The 16,882-nt window shown below is 36.6% G+C and overlaps 1 protein-coding gene across 1 annotated transcript; it reads left to right on the top strand.

The window, feature by feature from the left end:
- The first annotated feature begins 4,635 nt into the window (after window positions 1–4,635).
- On the top strand, window positions 4,636–6,848 carry LOC138356486 (uncharacterized). Its single transcript, XM_069312646.1, has 2 exons — window positions 4,636–4,851; window positions 5,063–6,848. Exon 2 carries the CDS (start codon window positions 5,361–5,363, stop codon window positions 6,765–6,767), a length of 1,407 nt encoding a protein of 468 aa, XP_069168747.1. The 5' UTR covers window positions 4,636–4,851; window positions 5,063–5,360; the 3' UTR covers window positions 6,768–6,848.
- The last annotated feature ends 10,034 nt before the right edge of the window (window positions 6,849–16,882 follow it).

The raw sequence follows: 16,882 nt of genomic DNA on the forward strand, positions 1-16,882 counted from the left end.
ACTTAGTTGTGTTATTTTGGATACGATGGTCATCTAGTCAATATGTGGGGTTACCTGCAGGGGTCACGACTATCCTCAGTTCTAATCTGCACATGAATAATCTTCCATTTAGACCACCACACAGCTGAGTGGATACGAACATTGGATAGTGTCTTTCACCCTGATACCCCTGTTTCATAGCAGTGCTGTCAGGGGCTGTTTCCTGGGGGTAGAAATAGGCCTGGTCTAAAACTGGTCTGTGGGGACCTAGTAGCAAGAATGCACTTCTCAGCCTACTATGCAAGGCCCGATTTGCCTAATAAGCCAAGTTTTCCTGAATTAATATATTTTCTCTAATTTTTTTCTTATGAAATGATAAAGCTACCCATTTCATTATGTATGAGGACAAGTTTTTTTTATTGGAGTTAAAATTAACGTAAATATATGACCGAACCTAACCAACCCTACCTAACCTAACCTAACCTATCTTTATAGGTTAGATTAGGTTTGGTAGCCGAAAAAGTTAGGTTAGGTTAGGTTAGGTAGTCGAAAAATAATTAAATCATGAAAATTTGGCTTATTAGGCAAATCGGGCCTTGCATAGTAGGCTGATAAGTGCGTTCTGGCTACTAGGTACGACATATATTATATATATATATATATATATATATATATATATATATATATATGTCGTACCTAGTAGCCAGAACTCACTTTTCAGCCTACAATGCAAGGCCCGATTTGCCTAATAAGCCAAGTTTTCATGAAATAATATATTTTCTCTAATTTTTTTCTTATGAAATGATAAAGCAACCCATTTCATTATATAAGAGGTCAATTTTTTTTTATTGGAGTTAAAATTAACGTAGATATATGGCCGAACCTAACCAACCCTACCTAACCTAACCTAACCTATCTTTATAGGTTAGGTTAGGTTAGGAAGCCGAAAAAGTTAGGTTAGGTTAGGTTAGGTAGGTTAGGTAGTCGAAAAACAATCAATTCATGAAAACTTGGCTTATTAAGCAAATCGGGCCTTGCATAGTAGGCTCAGAAGTGAGTTCTGGCTACTAGGTACGACATATATATATATATATATATATATATATATATATATATATATATATATATATATATATTGTGACGATAATCTCCTTCAAGAGATTGAGCCTGCTCTTCCCTTCATAATTACGTCGTCACAATTATATAATACGACTATGGAAGAAATGTCCAACAATGACAACAACACCAGCAAGGCTTGCCAGGGTGAGCAAAACGTATGCAGCCAGCCACCTGTTCGGACCCAAATCACCAAACTACCCGTTGATCGCTACGACTCCGCTGATTGGTCGCCGGTCTGGCTGCACCTGCCTCGCCCCCCCCAATACTACCTGATGTCTGGGGTCGCCCCAACATCAGTCTGCAGAATGTTCAGTGCTTTCGTAGCCAGCACTCCTCCCAGCTAGACGTTAGCGTGTACTGAGAGAGGTGGTGGCTTTAAGCCAATATTCCAGCACCTCCCACTTACCTTTGTGTTGCACTTCTTGTTATTTTGCCTTAACGTAACTTTTCATTGTGTCATTTAAGTATTCTTATTATTTTGATTCATTGATTTTATTATAAGAATTTGTTTGTGCATTATTTTCATGTTTTGATTTATTTAACGTAATTAAAATTTCATTGTTAAAGTTTTACTTGTGTTTTGTGTGTCTTCTCCTTACCTTACCACAGACGAAGTTCCATTTTTTCTATTTTTTTTTATAACTATGTGACGAGGCCATACCCCTAGCCTTAAACAGCCGAACACCAACGCGTTACCGTCACAAGTTATATGGGGGCCTGTCCGGGAGCTTCACTCAGGTACTGGTGCCAAGTGGTAATTTATGGTAAGCGTATTTAACTTTGTTAACGTAGCTTTACTATTTTTCATTCAATTTCATTTTTTATAAGGTGCGGTGTATTGTGCATTACGAGAGTAACATATAGTGAAGGTGAGACAACTTTGGATTACGTGGTGACTGTAGGCCTCAGTCATACTCTTAATTGGTCATCTCTCCCTCCTTGTTATTACTCGTATTTACCATCTATGTCCCTTGAATATTTCTCATTCTGACAGATCATCATATTGGTACCCTGGTACTGTGGTCTGCCCCGGGTCAAGAGTACCCAATCTTCTGCAATCTGACTGTAGGAGGACAAAGAGGGCCATAGTTCCTCTAGCTCGAACTTTAGTTGCTGAATTGGGACCTCAGCAGCAGTTCTCGTCACCAGTTGACACCTCGCACCCCTACACGTCAGTCAGAGATGATGATACATACAACGGTAGGGAATTAGCTTATTTTTTCAGAGCACAAAAGTTCGCTAATTCTGTAAGTATCATATTAAATTCAGTAGGAAAAACTTGCTTTATGTCCTATAGAGACTTGGCAAGGTATGCCTACATCCTTGGACTACCAATTTTACTTTTGAAGCATTTAACTGTTTCATTTGTTTTCGAAACTTTGTTTCATTTGTTAGTAGGATTTTCTTGCCCTTATTCTCTTACATGAGTACCGGGTACAAGATTTCCTGCGCCCTTGATTTAATTTAATCATTTAATATCTTTCACTTAACGTTAATTGTTAAAGATCACACAGGATAGGTACCAGTTGCCACGTTGTCCTGTTTCTGACATTTCATTATTGAATATTCGTGTACCTTTATTTGCTAATTTCACCATGTTTCGTCTCCAAACTTTCCGTGCAAATCCAGCAGGTGAAATAGGGACTTTAAGTCGTGCCAAGAGGACTGAACTACAAACTCTTGCACATGAGTATCAACTAGAAGTTCCCTACCAAGCCAACAAAAATGACCTACACAACCTGTTGCTGGATTTCTATTTAGAGCAAGGTAAGATAGACTCTGAAACTCATGAAACTTACTATATTGCAGATAAAACTGACTTGGCAACGATGAAACTTAAACTAGAGCTGGCTAAGATTGAACGTGAGCAGCAAAGGGAAGCCCGCGAACAACAAGAACGAGCGGCTGCCATAAGAAGGGAAGAACAAGAACGCGAAGCTGCCTTGAGGAGGGAAGAGATCGCCCTCAAGGAACGTGAGTTTGCAATGCTCCGTGAACGTGAACGAGTACAGCTTGAAACACTCCAGGAGCGGGAACGCTTACAGCTTGAAACCAAACAACGCGAGTTGGAAATACAACGCGAACATGACAAGCAACAAGCGACTCTGGCTCTTGAGTGTCGTCAACGGGAATACACGTTGGAAACTTCACACCTCGCTCAACGCCAGCAAGCTACTGCCAATCTTCCCGTCAGTTTTAATATATCACATGCAAGTAAGTTAATGCCATCCTTTGTAGAAGCAGAAGTTGATGTGTTCTTTACCACCTTTGAAACCCTTGCTAATCAACTCAGTTGGCCTGTCGACCAATGGGCCACACTTCTCAGAGTCCATCTTACAGGTAGAGCTGCAGTCACACTCAGTACTTTGGCGTCTGAGAATGACTACTACACTCTGAAACAAGCAGTGTTGGACGCCTACCTCCTCTCTACTGAAAGTTATAGAAGGAAATTCCGTGACCACCTGAAGGCAAGTACCACTACCTTCCTCGAGTTTGCTAACACGAAACGGAGGTATTTCATGAAATGGCTGGAAGCAGCACATGTCTCTACTTTTACAGAACTCGTCAACCTGATGCTTGTTGAAGAATTCTTGAGACGTGTGCCGCCTCCTGTCCGCCTCTACTTAGCAGATAAAGAAGAAACCGACTACCTGAAGTGTGCTAAGTCGGCTGACACTTACAGCCTCATCCACCGGCTGACACCTGAACCATCCTCCAGTAAGAAGTCGTGGTACAGTTACGAGAAGGTGAGCCCCGATCAAGCTGGTTCACAACTGTACTGCAAGTATTGTAGACTCTATGGACATACCATAGACAAGTGTGGTAAGTCTCAATACAAGGGAACCACTGACCAACAACGACCCAAACCAACTCCTCCTAAGTCCGGTAAGCCTGTGATGAATGTTGGTGTTGATGTTAATGATCTTTCTCTTTTCAGTAACCACCTGTATACTGGAACTGTCTCTGCCAACGGTTCAAATCCGGAGGGACGTTTCAAATTGAAGATCTTGAGGGACACAGCGGCTCTACAATCGATCATCTTGAAGTCGGCTGTGCCCAACATAGTCTACACCGGGGAAACAGTCTTCATCACTGACCTCACTGCTACCACTCCATACCCTCTCGCCAGAGTCCACCTGGATTGTCCCTACGTGAACGGGGAAGTCCAAGTCGCCGTCAGGGAAAAGCCTTTTCCCATGCCTGGAGTGCAACTTCTCCTAGGCAACGACTTGGCAGAAGACCTGCAACCGACCAACCTGATCGTCATGGACAAACCCCAGGTGTGTAACTCTGTGCCAATAAATCCTATTCTTGAGTATGTTCCAGCAGAGGTTCAAGAGAGTGATGAAGTTTCTCCTCCGGTTCTCGTGACCACCCGTGCACAAGCCGCACGTCCACAGCCAGCTGACTCTACTGCTACCGCTGTCCCTCAAGACCCTCAGAAACTACCCCCGCATCTGACCAAGTTGGAGTTCCGTAAGTTGCAGAGGGAAGATCTTACTTTAACACCATTGTTTTTCCAGGCTGAGACTCAACCCGACAGTATTCCTGGGTTCTTCCTAGAGAACGACTTGCTCTACCGCAGATATAGACCCAGTAAACTGAAGGAGGAGGACGATTGGGCCAACATCGAACAACTTGTGATTCCCACCAGCCTGCGGCCCACTATTCTACACCTGGCCCACGGAGCATTCTCCCACTACGGCTTCAACAAGACTTACCATGGGATTCGCCAAGACTACTACTGGCCAGGTATGGTAAATAACGTCAAACAGTACGTAAAACAGTGTCATACATGTCAGATGGCAGGCAAACCGAACGTCTCCATTCCCAGAGCACCACTGATTCCCATACAGGTGCCTGCGGAACCTTTCCACAGACTCATAATAGACTGTGTTGGTCCTTTACCTCGGACCAGTTCAGGTAACGCCTACATCCTAACCATCCTGTGTCCTACCACCAGATTTCCCATAGCAGTTCCAGTGAAGAACATCACGGCTGCTACGGTTATCAAACATCTATTGAAGATCTTCACTCAATACGGATTTCCCAGGGAGATTCAAAGTGACTGTGGCACCAACTTCACCAGTGATCTCTTCAAAAGGACACTGGAGGAGTTCAACATCAAACAGGTATTGTCCAGCCCCTATCATCCTGCTTCACAGGGTTCTCTTGAACGTAGTCATCAGACCATCAAAGCACTCTTGAAAAAGTTTTGTAGTGAAACCTCAAAGGATTGGGATAAGCAGATTGACCTAATAATGTGTATTTTCAGAAGTCTCCCCAATGAGTCCCTAGGAGTATCTCCTTATGAGATGCTCTACGGCCGTAAGTGCCGTACTCCCCTTAAGGCTTTCAAAGACTCTCTAAGAGATGCCACCTTCAGTGAGCATCAGAATGTGCCCCAGTTTCTTCAAAACCTTCAACACATTCTAGAGAGAGTCCACCGCTTTGCCCATGATAATCTATTGAAAGCCCAGGTGAGAATGAAGACTCATTACGACCAGACCAGCAAAGTAAGAAAATTCAAGCCGGGAGACTTCGTCCTTGCCTATTTTCCTATCCCAGGTTCACCTTTACAAAACAAATTTTCAGGACCCTACTGCGTCAAAGAGTGCAGAAACAACAACACATACGTCATAGAGACTCCAGATAGGCGGCGGAAGACCCAGCTGTGCCACGTCAACCTCCTGAAGCAATATAATGGTACTCCTCCCACTGTCTTGACTAACTATTCCACATTCACAGAACCCTACATCCACAGTGAGACCTTCCCAGCTTCTCCTCCCGAAAGCACTGACAAGGAGTCGGCGCTTTCTAATTCCAAAATCCTTAATGATCTTCCCAAATGCTTTCAGGATAATAATCGTGCTCCTTTGCCCTCTTCTAATTCCACTCTCACCTCGTCAGATAAGCCCTTCATCCTCCATGTCGACGCCAATGGTACCGACGATGGTGGTGTCGTGATGCAGCAACGAGGCGAGAAGAATACACCTGTCAGCAACTACTGCTACAAGGAACGACGGAACAATTGGCAAGGAGCTACTCTTCCTCATCCTGAAGCTTCAGCACTTCACTCCACACCTGAAAAGTGCTCGGTCCACCATCAATACGGACCACACCACCCTATACCTCCTGCAGCACGCCCACTTCTCATCTCAACGTCTTCTACTATGGGCTTGCTAACTGCAGAAATTCAACCTGGAGACACGCTATACCAAGAGTCTGACAACATCTTAGCCCATGATCTCTCCAGAGTTTATGAAGTAGAAGCAACTCCATCTAATACTCCACCACATAACGACGTACTTCTTCCAGAACCGCAGGCTTCGGGGGAGAGTTGTGACGATAATCTCCTTCAAGAGATTGAGCCTGCTCTTCCCTTCATAATTACGTCGTCACAATTATATAATACGACTATGGAAGAAATGTCCAACAACGACAACAACACCAGCAAGGCTTGCCAGGGTGAGCAAAACGTATGCAGCCAGCCACCTGTTCGGACCCAAATCACCAAACTACCCGTTGATCGCTACGACTCCGCTGATTGGTCGCCGGTCTGGCTGCACCTGCCTCGCCCCCCCCAATACTACCTGATGTCTGGGGTCGCCCCAACATCAGTCTGCAGAATGTTCAGTGCTTTCGTAGCCAGCACTCCTCCCAGCTAGACGTTAGCGTGTACTGAGAGAGGTGGTGGCTTTAAGCCAATATTCCAGCACCTCCCACTTACCTTTGTGTTGCACTTCTTGTTATTTTGCCTTAACGTAACTTTTCATTGTGTCATTTAAGTATTCTTATTATTTTGATTCATTGATTTTATTATAAGAATTTGTTTGTGCATTATTTTCATGTTTTGATTTATTTAACGTAATTAAAATTTCATTGTTAAAGTTTTACTTGTGTTTTGTGTGTCTTCTCCTTACCTTACCACAGACGAAGTTCCATTTTTTCTATTTTTTTTTATAACTATGTGACGAGGCCATACCCCTAGCCTTAAACAGCCGAACACCAACGCGTTACCGTCACAATATATATATATATATATATATATATATATATATATATATATATATATATATATATATATATATATATATATATATATATATATATATATATTAAATTATTGTTGACTCGAGCTCCTTTTTTATCTGTGATATAAATGCTAAAATTATATTGATCTCATTTTCAATTACATCAGTTAGAATATTATCTCTGTGTGATGTTAATGTTTCACTAAAGGCTTCCTCAAGAACTGTTGGAGTATAATTCAACAAATGAAGGCAACCATAATTATGAACATGTTGAGCCACATTACATTTGATTTCATCTGTATGGAATGAACTGTAAATAATCTGTGCATGACATAAACCATATGGATTCTGGCAATTCAGTTGTTGATTAACATTATTAGATAATGGTGATGGTGGAGATGATGTTAGTTCAAGTTGAGATGGTGGTTGGGAAGAAGAAGGTAGTCTAGGATTATGAATAGGTTTTCGTGATGTAACTTTATATGGATTTTGGGAGTGAGTGGGTTTTAAGGTAATATTCCCTTGTAAGGTCAAATAATTGCGTACCAATGTATGTTGTTTATGTATAACTCCTCCACCATTAGCAATCCATATAATAGTTACAAATAGAGAGTGTAACATATCGAGAAGTAGACGACAATTACTTTGAGCTAAATAATTATGATATATTTTGAAGTCTTTGCTACCTATTATTAAATTTTCTTTGCATTTAACTTTGATTCTATTTAGAGTATTACTTTCAATATTTTCAATATTTTCAGTACGTTGTATTAAAGATTGGGGATGAAACACAATATCTTTAATTTTTTTGGTTTCTGCATGAGGTGAAAATAAATAATGAAGGAGACTAAATGACATAATATAAAATTTCCCTGTTTCAGAAACCAGCAAACGATATGGATGTATTAGATAGGGAAAATATTTAATTATATTAAATACTTGGTGAATTTTATTGATCAAATCGCTCAATTGGGTTAAATATATTAAACGCTTAGAAATAGAAAATAAATCACACAAGCCCAAAATGGGACGAATTCCCAATAAATCATTATTATGATCTTTACTATCAATTGCACAATCATTAGTTCCTAGCTTCCACATATTATCAAACATTTCTACCGATCGACCATCTATAAGTCTAAATCTGTGAGAGGGATTTGCAACAAGGGAATTTAGATCATGTTCATTTAAGAGATAAAGTGGCGTAATATTATTCTTGAAACCACCTAAGAGTAAATCAGCTGTAATTTGGCCATTGGTTTCGTGAGAAAAAATATGATGAGGGCTAATGTATATTATCTGAATTTCTTTAGGTATAATTTTCTTTGAAAGATAAAGTGAATCTAATGACTGGCCCAGTAAACCTAGTGGCTTCATTTCACATAATACAGGATGTATATGGAGTATATTATCTTTTCCATAATATTGGAATGAAGAAAAATTTGAAAGTTTTAAACATAAATTTTGATTCATAATTAGAGTTAGGCCTAGTAAAAACTTGTCATTGATCTTATTATTATCAATTAGAAGATTTTTATTCATTTTTTTTTTATAACCTATACCAATTTCTTTCTATGATTAAATAGTTGTTTTCTTTGTTTATTTGTGTATTTGAGATTTACCATAATTTTTCTGAAATAAATTCTAAATAGCCCACTGGTGTGAAGCTGGTACAACACACTAGTGTGTCTGGTTACTGGTACAACACACTAGTGTCTCTGGTGACTGGATCACTTATCAGTGATCTGTCTGGCTCCCCTGGTATAAATATACAAAAACAGAGCTGTGGTAAACACCTACAGTAACAGACCATGGTAAATTTATAGAAGAAAATTGAAAATATATTTTCAAAAATTATGGTAAATAAATAAATATATAGTTGTATTAGAATTTTTTCATTATATATGAAGTTATTCTTATTATAACAAAACAGGGTTCACATGAAAACCACATAGATATAGCAGACTGGATGATTCTATTTATTAAAAAATATTTTACAGATTGTCTGTCATATAAACCATAAAGGTATTTTTATGGTTAGGTATTTAGTAGTGTCAATATCGCAGCCTTACCTAAATATCTATATGACCAAACCTAAAATCAACCCTACCTAAATATGAACTGATTTAAAAAAAAAATATATATATATATATAGTTCAATTTAAAATGAACATATCATAGAATTTTTTAGCCTTTGAATATTCAAGAAAGGTACACCTAACACTTGTAAATGTAATTTTTCCTGTATTTATGAAACCATTGACCAGTCCTTGTTCAGTAGTCACTGTCCCGATAATCACTTCCGAACATGAGTATTGAATATCAATCTGACTTCCTGTTCGTTGGTTATCATTGACTATAACAGGATGTCCAAACATGTAATCACCACGTTCATTATGGGTTAAAACATTAAATTTCCTAAGGGTATCATGTGAATATGCTGGATCTCTTAACAATGATAAACATAAATTTATATAAGTGTCTCGCTTTAGTGGAATAGTTGATCTCATATTCCAGCAATCTTCCAACTCGGAGATGATATAAATTTTCCTTTTACCATGAATACCATGGACACTGATAAGCATGTCCACCACTTTCTTCACTCGCTCATTAATTAAAAGTTCAAAAAATTTATCATCAAAAGTGGGATTTTTCTTGATAATTTTAGGGGTTTTGTTGATTTTGGTGATTTTGGAGGACGATACCATGATGATTATTGCTAGAATATCCTCCTGAAAAAAACATGAAAATAACATGTTTAGAAAATAGATCTAAATGGGACCAAACCATACTATTCATGTCATATATACACCAATTCCATTCCATTTTAGTTTGACTGAAATAACTACTTGCCTTTTAGTGCCACTAGTTATCCTTGTGATGAGTCTAGGAACCTTAATGGTTATATCTTGGTACAGAACCCATATTTTATATCTTTGGAAAAAAAAAATATATATATAATATTATTCAAAAGTACATAATGTTATTACACAATCTTTATCTTGCGATTATATCAATTAAAATAGTATATTTATAAATCAAAAAGAATATCCTGACAGAATACGTCTACATCCCGGAGAAGTAAAGTCTATAGATTCCACTTATTCTGTTATTTATTCGTTGTTAATCAAAAAACCCATTTCAAATTTTAATTTCAAACACTTGACATGAAGGTAGACTTGGAGGTTTATGTGTACTAGCATGTTTTAAATTTATCTTTATATACATTATCTTCCATACATGATTATTTGGACTGCATACCATACCCGTTTCTTGTTCAAAAATTCCCACACATGAGTTTCGGATATGTATGGTGCCACAACAACTGATTTTGACCATACCAAAATTGGATTGATAAGCTTGTATTCCATTTTCTAAATTAGGACTGAACTGAATCTTATACTCTTGAAATGTTTGTTTTAAAAGTTGGAAAGTATTTCCTCCTCCAAAAGCATGTCTCTCACTATTTGACTGGCCAATTAAGTAAATATCAGTGTAACTGTTGTCATAAAAAATATCACCTCGAAAAGTATCTCCGGGTAGGTGGAAACACTCTGGCTGCAAACGATTAATCATTCTAAAATACCATTTACAAAATTTTTGTATAAACTCGTCACTTCTTATAACTTCCATTTTATGTTCTACCGGGGAAAGAACACCACATACAAATTTGTTTTTTTCATTATTAGTTCGAATAGAAGTTTTAGGAACATTATCACATAAGACAGGTTGTTTTTTTTCATTATTTGTTTGAGTAAAAGTTTTAATTTCACTCTCTTCTGTCTGATGCTGTAATAGTGTACTTATATATGAATCACATTGACATTGTACTGTTCCTAAATTTGTACGTTCTGCAGTACCCATAAAACTACATTGTTTAGGATTTTTAATTATATTCTTGGTTTCACCAGTTGTATATTGAATAAAACTTGGATTGGAACATAAAATGATGTTCGTATTTCCGGGTATTGAGAGTTGGATAGCACTTGTAATTTCGGTTTGGGGGTTTGAATGTGCTCTTCCTTGTTCAGTTGAATATCCGATACCTATTTTACCATGCTGCTTTATCCAAAACTCTTTTACAGCTATTACCAATTCCATTTTCTTAGCAAAAGGCATTGATGGTACTTGATTTTTATAGAGGTAGTTAAAAAGATTTTGGGCAGTAAGACGTCGATAAGAAAACAAGCGTTTCAAGTCTGAAGTATATAATAAAATTATATTTAGGGCTTCTTGAGAACTTTTAGGTGAAAGGCGATGATTACCTGTTGATGTCTGAGCCAGACATCTAATATCTTCAGGGCTCAGTGTTTTTAACAAATCACGTACATTGGCTTCATAAGGGGAATTTATGAGGTTCATAACATATAGGAAGGAATACAACACTAAGAATGGAGATAAATAATATAAAAGTTTATTTATTTACTTACTTCTTTATTTATTATATAAATATATAGAAAGTACATTAATGTACATAATAAAACTGAATGTAGCCTCCAAAAAATATCATTGAGTCAATGTCGCTATGTAGAGCGACACACACAGGACACTGTCTCTGACCACACCCTTGTCGAGTCCACTTCCTTCACACCTATCGCACTGTAATAATCCATTCCGTGTCCAATCATAGTAAGAGTCACTCACCACAGATAATTGTACTTTTGACCAGAAGAGGGCGCCTTCTTTTCCCATACTTGTGGGTGACGGCTCATAGATAGCAGCGCTGCCATCGCTTCTCCATTCTCTGTGGAGGCGTCGGGTCCATAACACAATTACAATGAGAGCCATATTTATAAATCGTGAAATAGAAATACTCACTCATTGTTAACAAAATTTATTTAGGGTTGGGGTTTGAATAGGGTAGTATCATCAAATCTTTGTCTCAAATTTCCCAAATAATAGGTAATTGGGATTAACATAGTAGTATATCAAAAGGCCCTTCTTACAATAATGTCAGTCCAAAAATTAAAACTCTTTATTGAGGATTAAGTTATTATATCTTAGCCAATAGCCAAGGCTACCTACCACCAAAGTACAGCTCACCACCCATATATTTTCCTTCAATGTTGGAATGATTGGAATTACCAATTTAAAATTTCAATTTATATATACGATATATATGGGAATTTAGGGGATATTACAAAAAAAAACATACCAATTTAAAAACACCATGTAAAATAATTATAACATTTAAAATTGTGAAAACAATTGTTAATATAATGAAAAATTTCTTAACAAATAATGATATCGTTTTCTTCGTGTGTGTAATACCTATATAAATGGTTCCATTTGTAACATATTTACTGTTATTTATATTTAAACTATTATCAAGGATTGTAATGTTATATTTTTCATATAACCAACACATTATGACATTCAAATTATCTTGTAAATTATTACACACCTGAGTTTCGTTATTGATACCTCCTACTATTATAGACAAGTGATTCCAACATAGTAGTATATTTTTATAATCCCACAATACAGAAAATTTCATATATTTAACAGGAGTCCTAATCATATATGCATCTTTAATAAAAGATAAATTTTGTACATTTTCATTATAACTTTGTACATTTTCATTATTATAATAACGGCATTCTATTAAAATTGACGCTAAGTTAGTTATGTTTATTTGGTTTGGAAGTATAATAGATGAATTTCGTCCTATTAGTATATATACCTGTATAGTGTCTTTAAAGTTTAACTGGAACTCGAACCATTCTTGTTGTGATAGTAAATCATATATATTGAAAAGTTCTTCATGTTTATATTTAATTTGCTCATCACCTCTATCAAACCAGTATTTAATTGAATCTTTCAATACTATAACTTCATTGCAATCATACTCTTGATTCATTGGAATTACTGGAATAATTATTAATAATAATAATAATAATAATATTAATAATAATAAAAAAAGGGTTGGAATCATTTTCAAGCCACAAAATAAACTAAAAATAATATAACATTAAAGCTTGTTTTTATATTTTAATCTTTCAACATTTAGTAAAAAATATATGGTTATGGATGTCATTATTAACAATCAAGGAAATCAGCAACCAAAAGCAGATCTAGAGCAATATTATTTTCAATTGGAAATTCAGGATCAGTAGTAATCTCATTTTTCTTGAATTGAGTATTGTAGGTGAAATATGTACACGCTTTTTGAAGAAGATATGATCTGAAGAAATAAAATAAAAAAATAAAAGTATTATAATTATTTATTTATTATATACAGTTTATATGTTTCTCTAAATAACAGTTAATCTCTAAATATAACAGTTTATATAATAACACTTTGTTCTAACAGCTTTATACTTACGGAATTGTTTTAAAATGGATTTCATTTTTTTCCTGTTCAATACACGTTGTTGAACTTGACATCATAGCTTGAATTAAATTTGAGGTGAAGGCATCTTTCCTTTTAATGATGAATTCATGGTCATCACAAGATATTAACTTGATGTATGTGGAATTAGGACCTTCACATCCACCATAGAAAATCTGGTAATATTGCGTTAGTGTTTTTTATCTTCAAAAAACATTCAATCCTATTTTACATCATCTCATCATGATAAAACTTAATATGTATATTGTGGAGGTTTCTCTACATTTAAGTTATCATTTTTCATAGCTAACCAAATTTCTTCGGAATGGGGTTTACTTGGATGAAAAAATTCATTGACAAGAAATTTAAGAAATATTTGAGCATCCTCAGTAACCCACATATTACAACAATTGTTTGCATAAACATAATATATGTGAACATATACCCAACAATTATTATACTTAATTCTTGCTGTTATGGTGGAATACCAACCATAATAAATGAAATAATTATATATCCGGTCCATATGGTCATATTTAATAAAATCTTGAAATCCGGATTCGGATAATTCTTCTTTAGTGAATGTACATTTTTCTAAGCATTCAACTTTACATTTAGTTTCAAGAAATATCCTATCTAGCTCACTTTTCAATTCTTTAAATTTTTTAAAATTAGAATCATATTTAAATGGAGCGTCAAATTTATTTATAAAAAACTTGATTTTTTCATATTCCTCTTCATTTACCTTTTTATCTTCATCTTCTTCTTCAATTACCTTTATATCTTCATCTTCTTCTTCAATTACCTTTATATCTTTATCTTCCTCTTCAGTTACCTTTTTATCTTCATCTTCTCCCCTTTCTTCATCTCCCTTTTCATCTTCAACTCCTCCTTCATTTACTTTCCTCTCTTCATCATTTCCCAATTTCTCAATGCCAACTGCTTCCCCATTACCAATATCCATTTGGTTCATTTTTCCCAACCTGAAAAATATATATATTATAATTGAAATAGTCTGGTGTATTGAAATAGACTAAGATGATCATCAATCTATTCAAGGAGAAACAGAAACAATCTCAATCAAAAATTGAAAGTTATCTACTACTTAAAAAAAAAAAAGAAAAAAAAAAGAAAAAACAAACTGAAATACTTACGCCTTATTTACGCCTTAGTAAATGTTAATATACTACACAACAATGGTTGTAAGTATAACTTTTAGAAGTTCACTGTAGTAATATCCAAAGAAACGCAGGATGAGAATTGAGATACTGCTCGGATCCCACCTCCTTTTATACAACACACACACACACACACACACACACACACACACACACACACACACACCCACACCAACACAAAGACACACACCCACACCAACACAAAGACACACACACACACACACACACAACGACACACACACACTTACACACACACACACACACTTACACACACAAAGACACACACACACACACAAAGACACACACACACACACACACACAAAGACACACACACAAAGACACACACACACACACACAAAGACACACACACACACACACACACACACACACACACACACACACACACACACACACACACACACACACACACACACACACACACACACACAAAGACACACACACACAAAGACACACACACACACACACAAAGACACTCACACACACACACTTACACACACAAAGAGACACACACACACACAAAGACACAAAGACACAAAGACACACACACAAAGACACACACAAAGACACAAAGACACACACACAAAGACACACACAAAGACACACACACACACACACACACACACACACACACACACACACACACACACACACACACACAAAGACACACACACACACACAAAGACACACACACTTACACACACACACACACACACAAAGACACACACAAAGACACACACAAAGACACACACACACACACACACAAAGACACACACAAAGACACACACAAAGACACACACAAAGACACACACAAAGACACACACAAAGACACACACAAAGACACACACACACACACAACGACACACACACAAAGACACACACACACACACACAAAGACACACACACTTAAACACACATAAAGACACACACACAACGACACACACACACACACACACACACAACGACACACACACACAAAGACACACACACACACAAAGACACAAAAACACACACACTTAAACACACATAAAGACACACACAACGACACACACACACACACTTAAACACACATAAAGACACACACAAAGACACACACAAAGACACAAAGACACACACACACACACACAAAGACACAAAGACACACACACACACACACACACACACACACACACACACACACACACACACAGCTCCTCCGCTCAGTCACTCTTTGACATCCGGCACCCACAAGCATATATACACACTTGGTTATTTAAATCTAGATAAGGCAACACTGTTTTAAATCATATAGACATCTAATGTATAAAAAAAATACATTTGAAATTAACTAGAAAGTTGGAAGTTTATGAAGAATGGTATATAAACCAGCAAAAGATTAAACATGAATACACCAAACAGGAATAATTTTTTGTGACATATTAACACGGAATCATGTGATGAAGGGAATTACTTTCGTATTTTTAGTGATATTGATGACTAATGATAATATTGTTTAAGAACCCGAAATCCCCATCTCTTAACTGACATCATTCAAACCGGGAAAAAAGGATGAAATTGTAACGTTTATCAATCAAGATGAAGGTATATTACCAAAAGCAGCAGCAACACCACCACCACCACCACCACCACCACCACCCCTACTTAAAAACATTGGTTTACCATCTTAGTATAATGTCTCTTTCTATAATAAAAATCCAGCCCCTCTTTTTTTTTATATATATATAAAATGTATAAAAAAAAATCCCAAAATCAATCCTTAAAATGGATTCTGACCTATCACACCTACCATCACCATCACTACCACAATCACCACCGACACCGACTCCGCCACAATCACCACTGCAACCGACACCGCAACAATCACCACTGCAACCGACACCGCAACAATCACCACTGCAACCGACACCGCAACAATCACCACTGCAACCGACACCGCAACAATCACCACTGCAACCGGCACCGCAACAATCGCCACTGCCACCATTCAAAGAAGATAATACTGAAAATTTAATGATTGTGGAGGATCAAACAAACATATTTATTAATAATCAAAATGATGAAGAAGAAAAACGAAAATATGTTCAATTTATACAAGAAAAAGTTTCAAATTATAAAAACAACTTTCATAATTCCAATTCACCTTTCAAATTAGCTTTTATGATCATTAATAATATGGTTATCCCGTATTATAATTCTTCAAAATGTCCAAATAAAATTTCAGA

This window comes from Procambarus clarkii, chromosome 72, assembly GCF_040958095.1.
Source record: "Procambarus clarkii isolate CNS0578487 chromosome 72, FALCON_Pclarkii_2.0, whole genome shotgun sequence".
NCBI classification, from domain to species: domain Eukaryota; kingdom Metazoa; phylum Arthropoda; class Malacostraca; order Decapoda; family Cambaridae; genus Procambarus; species Procambarus clarkii.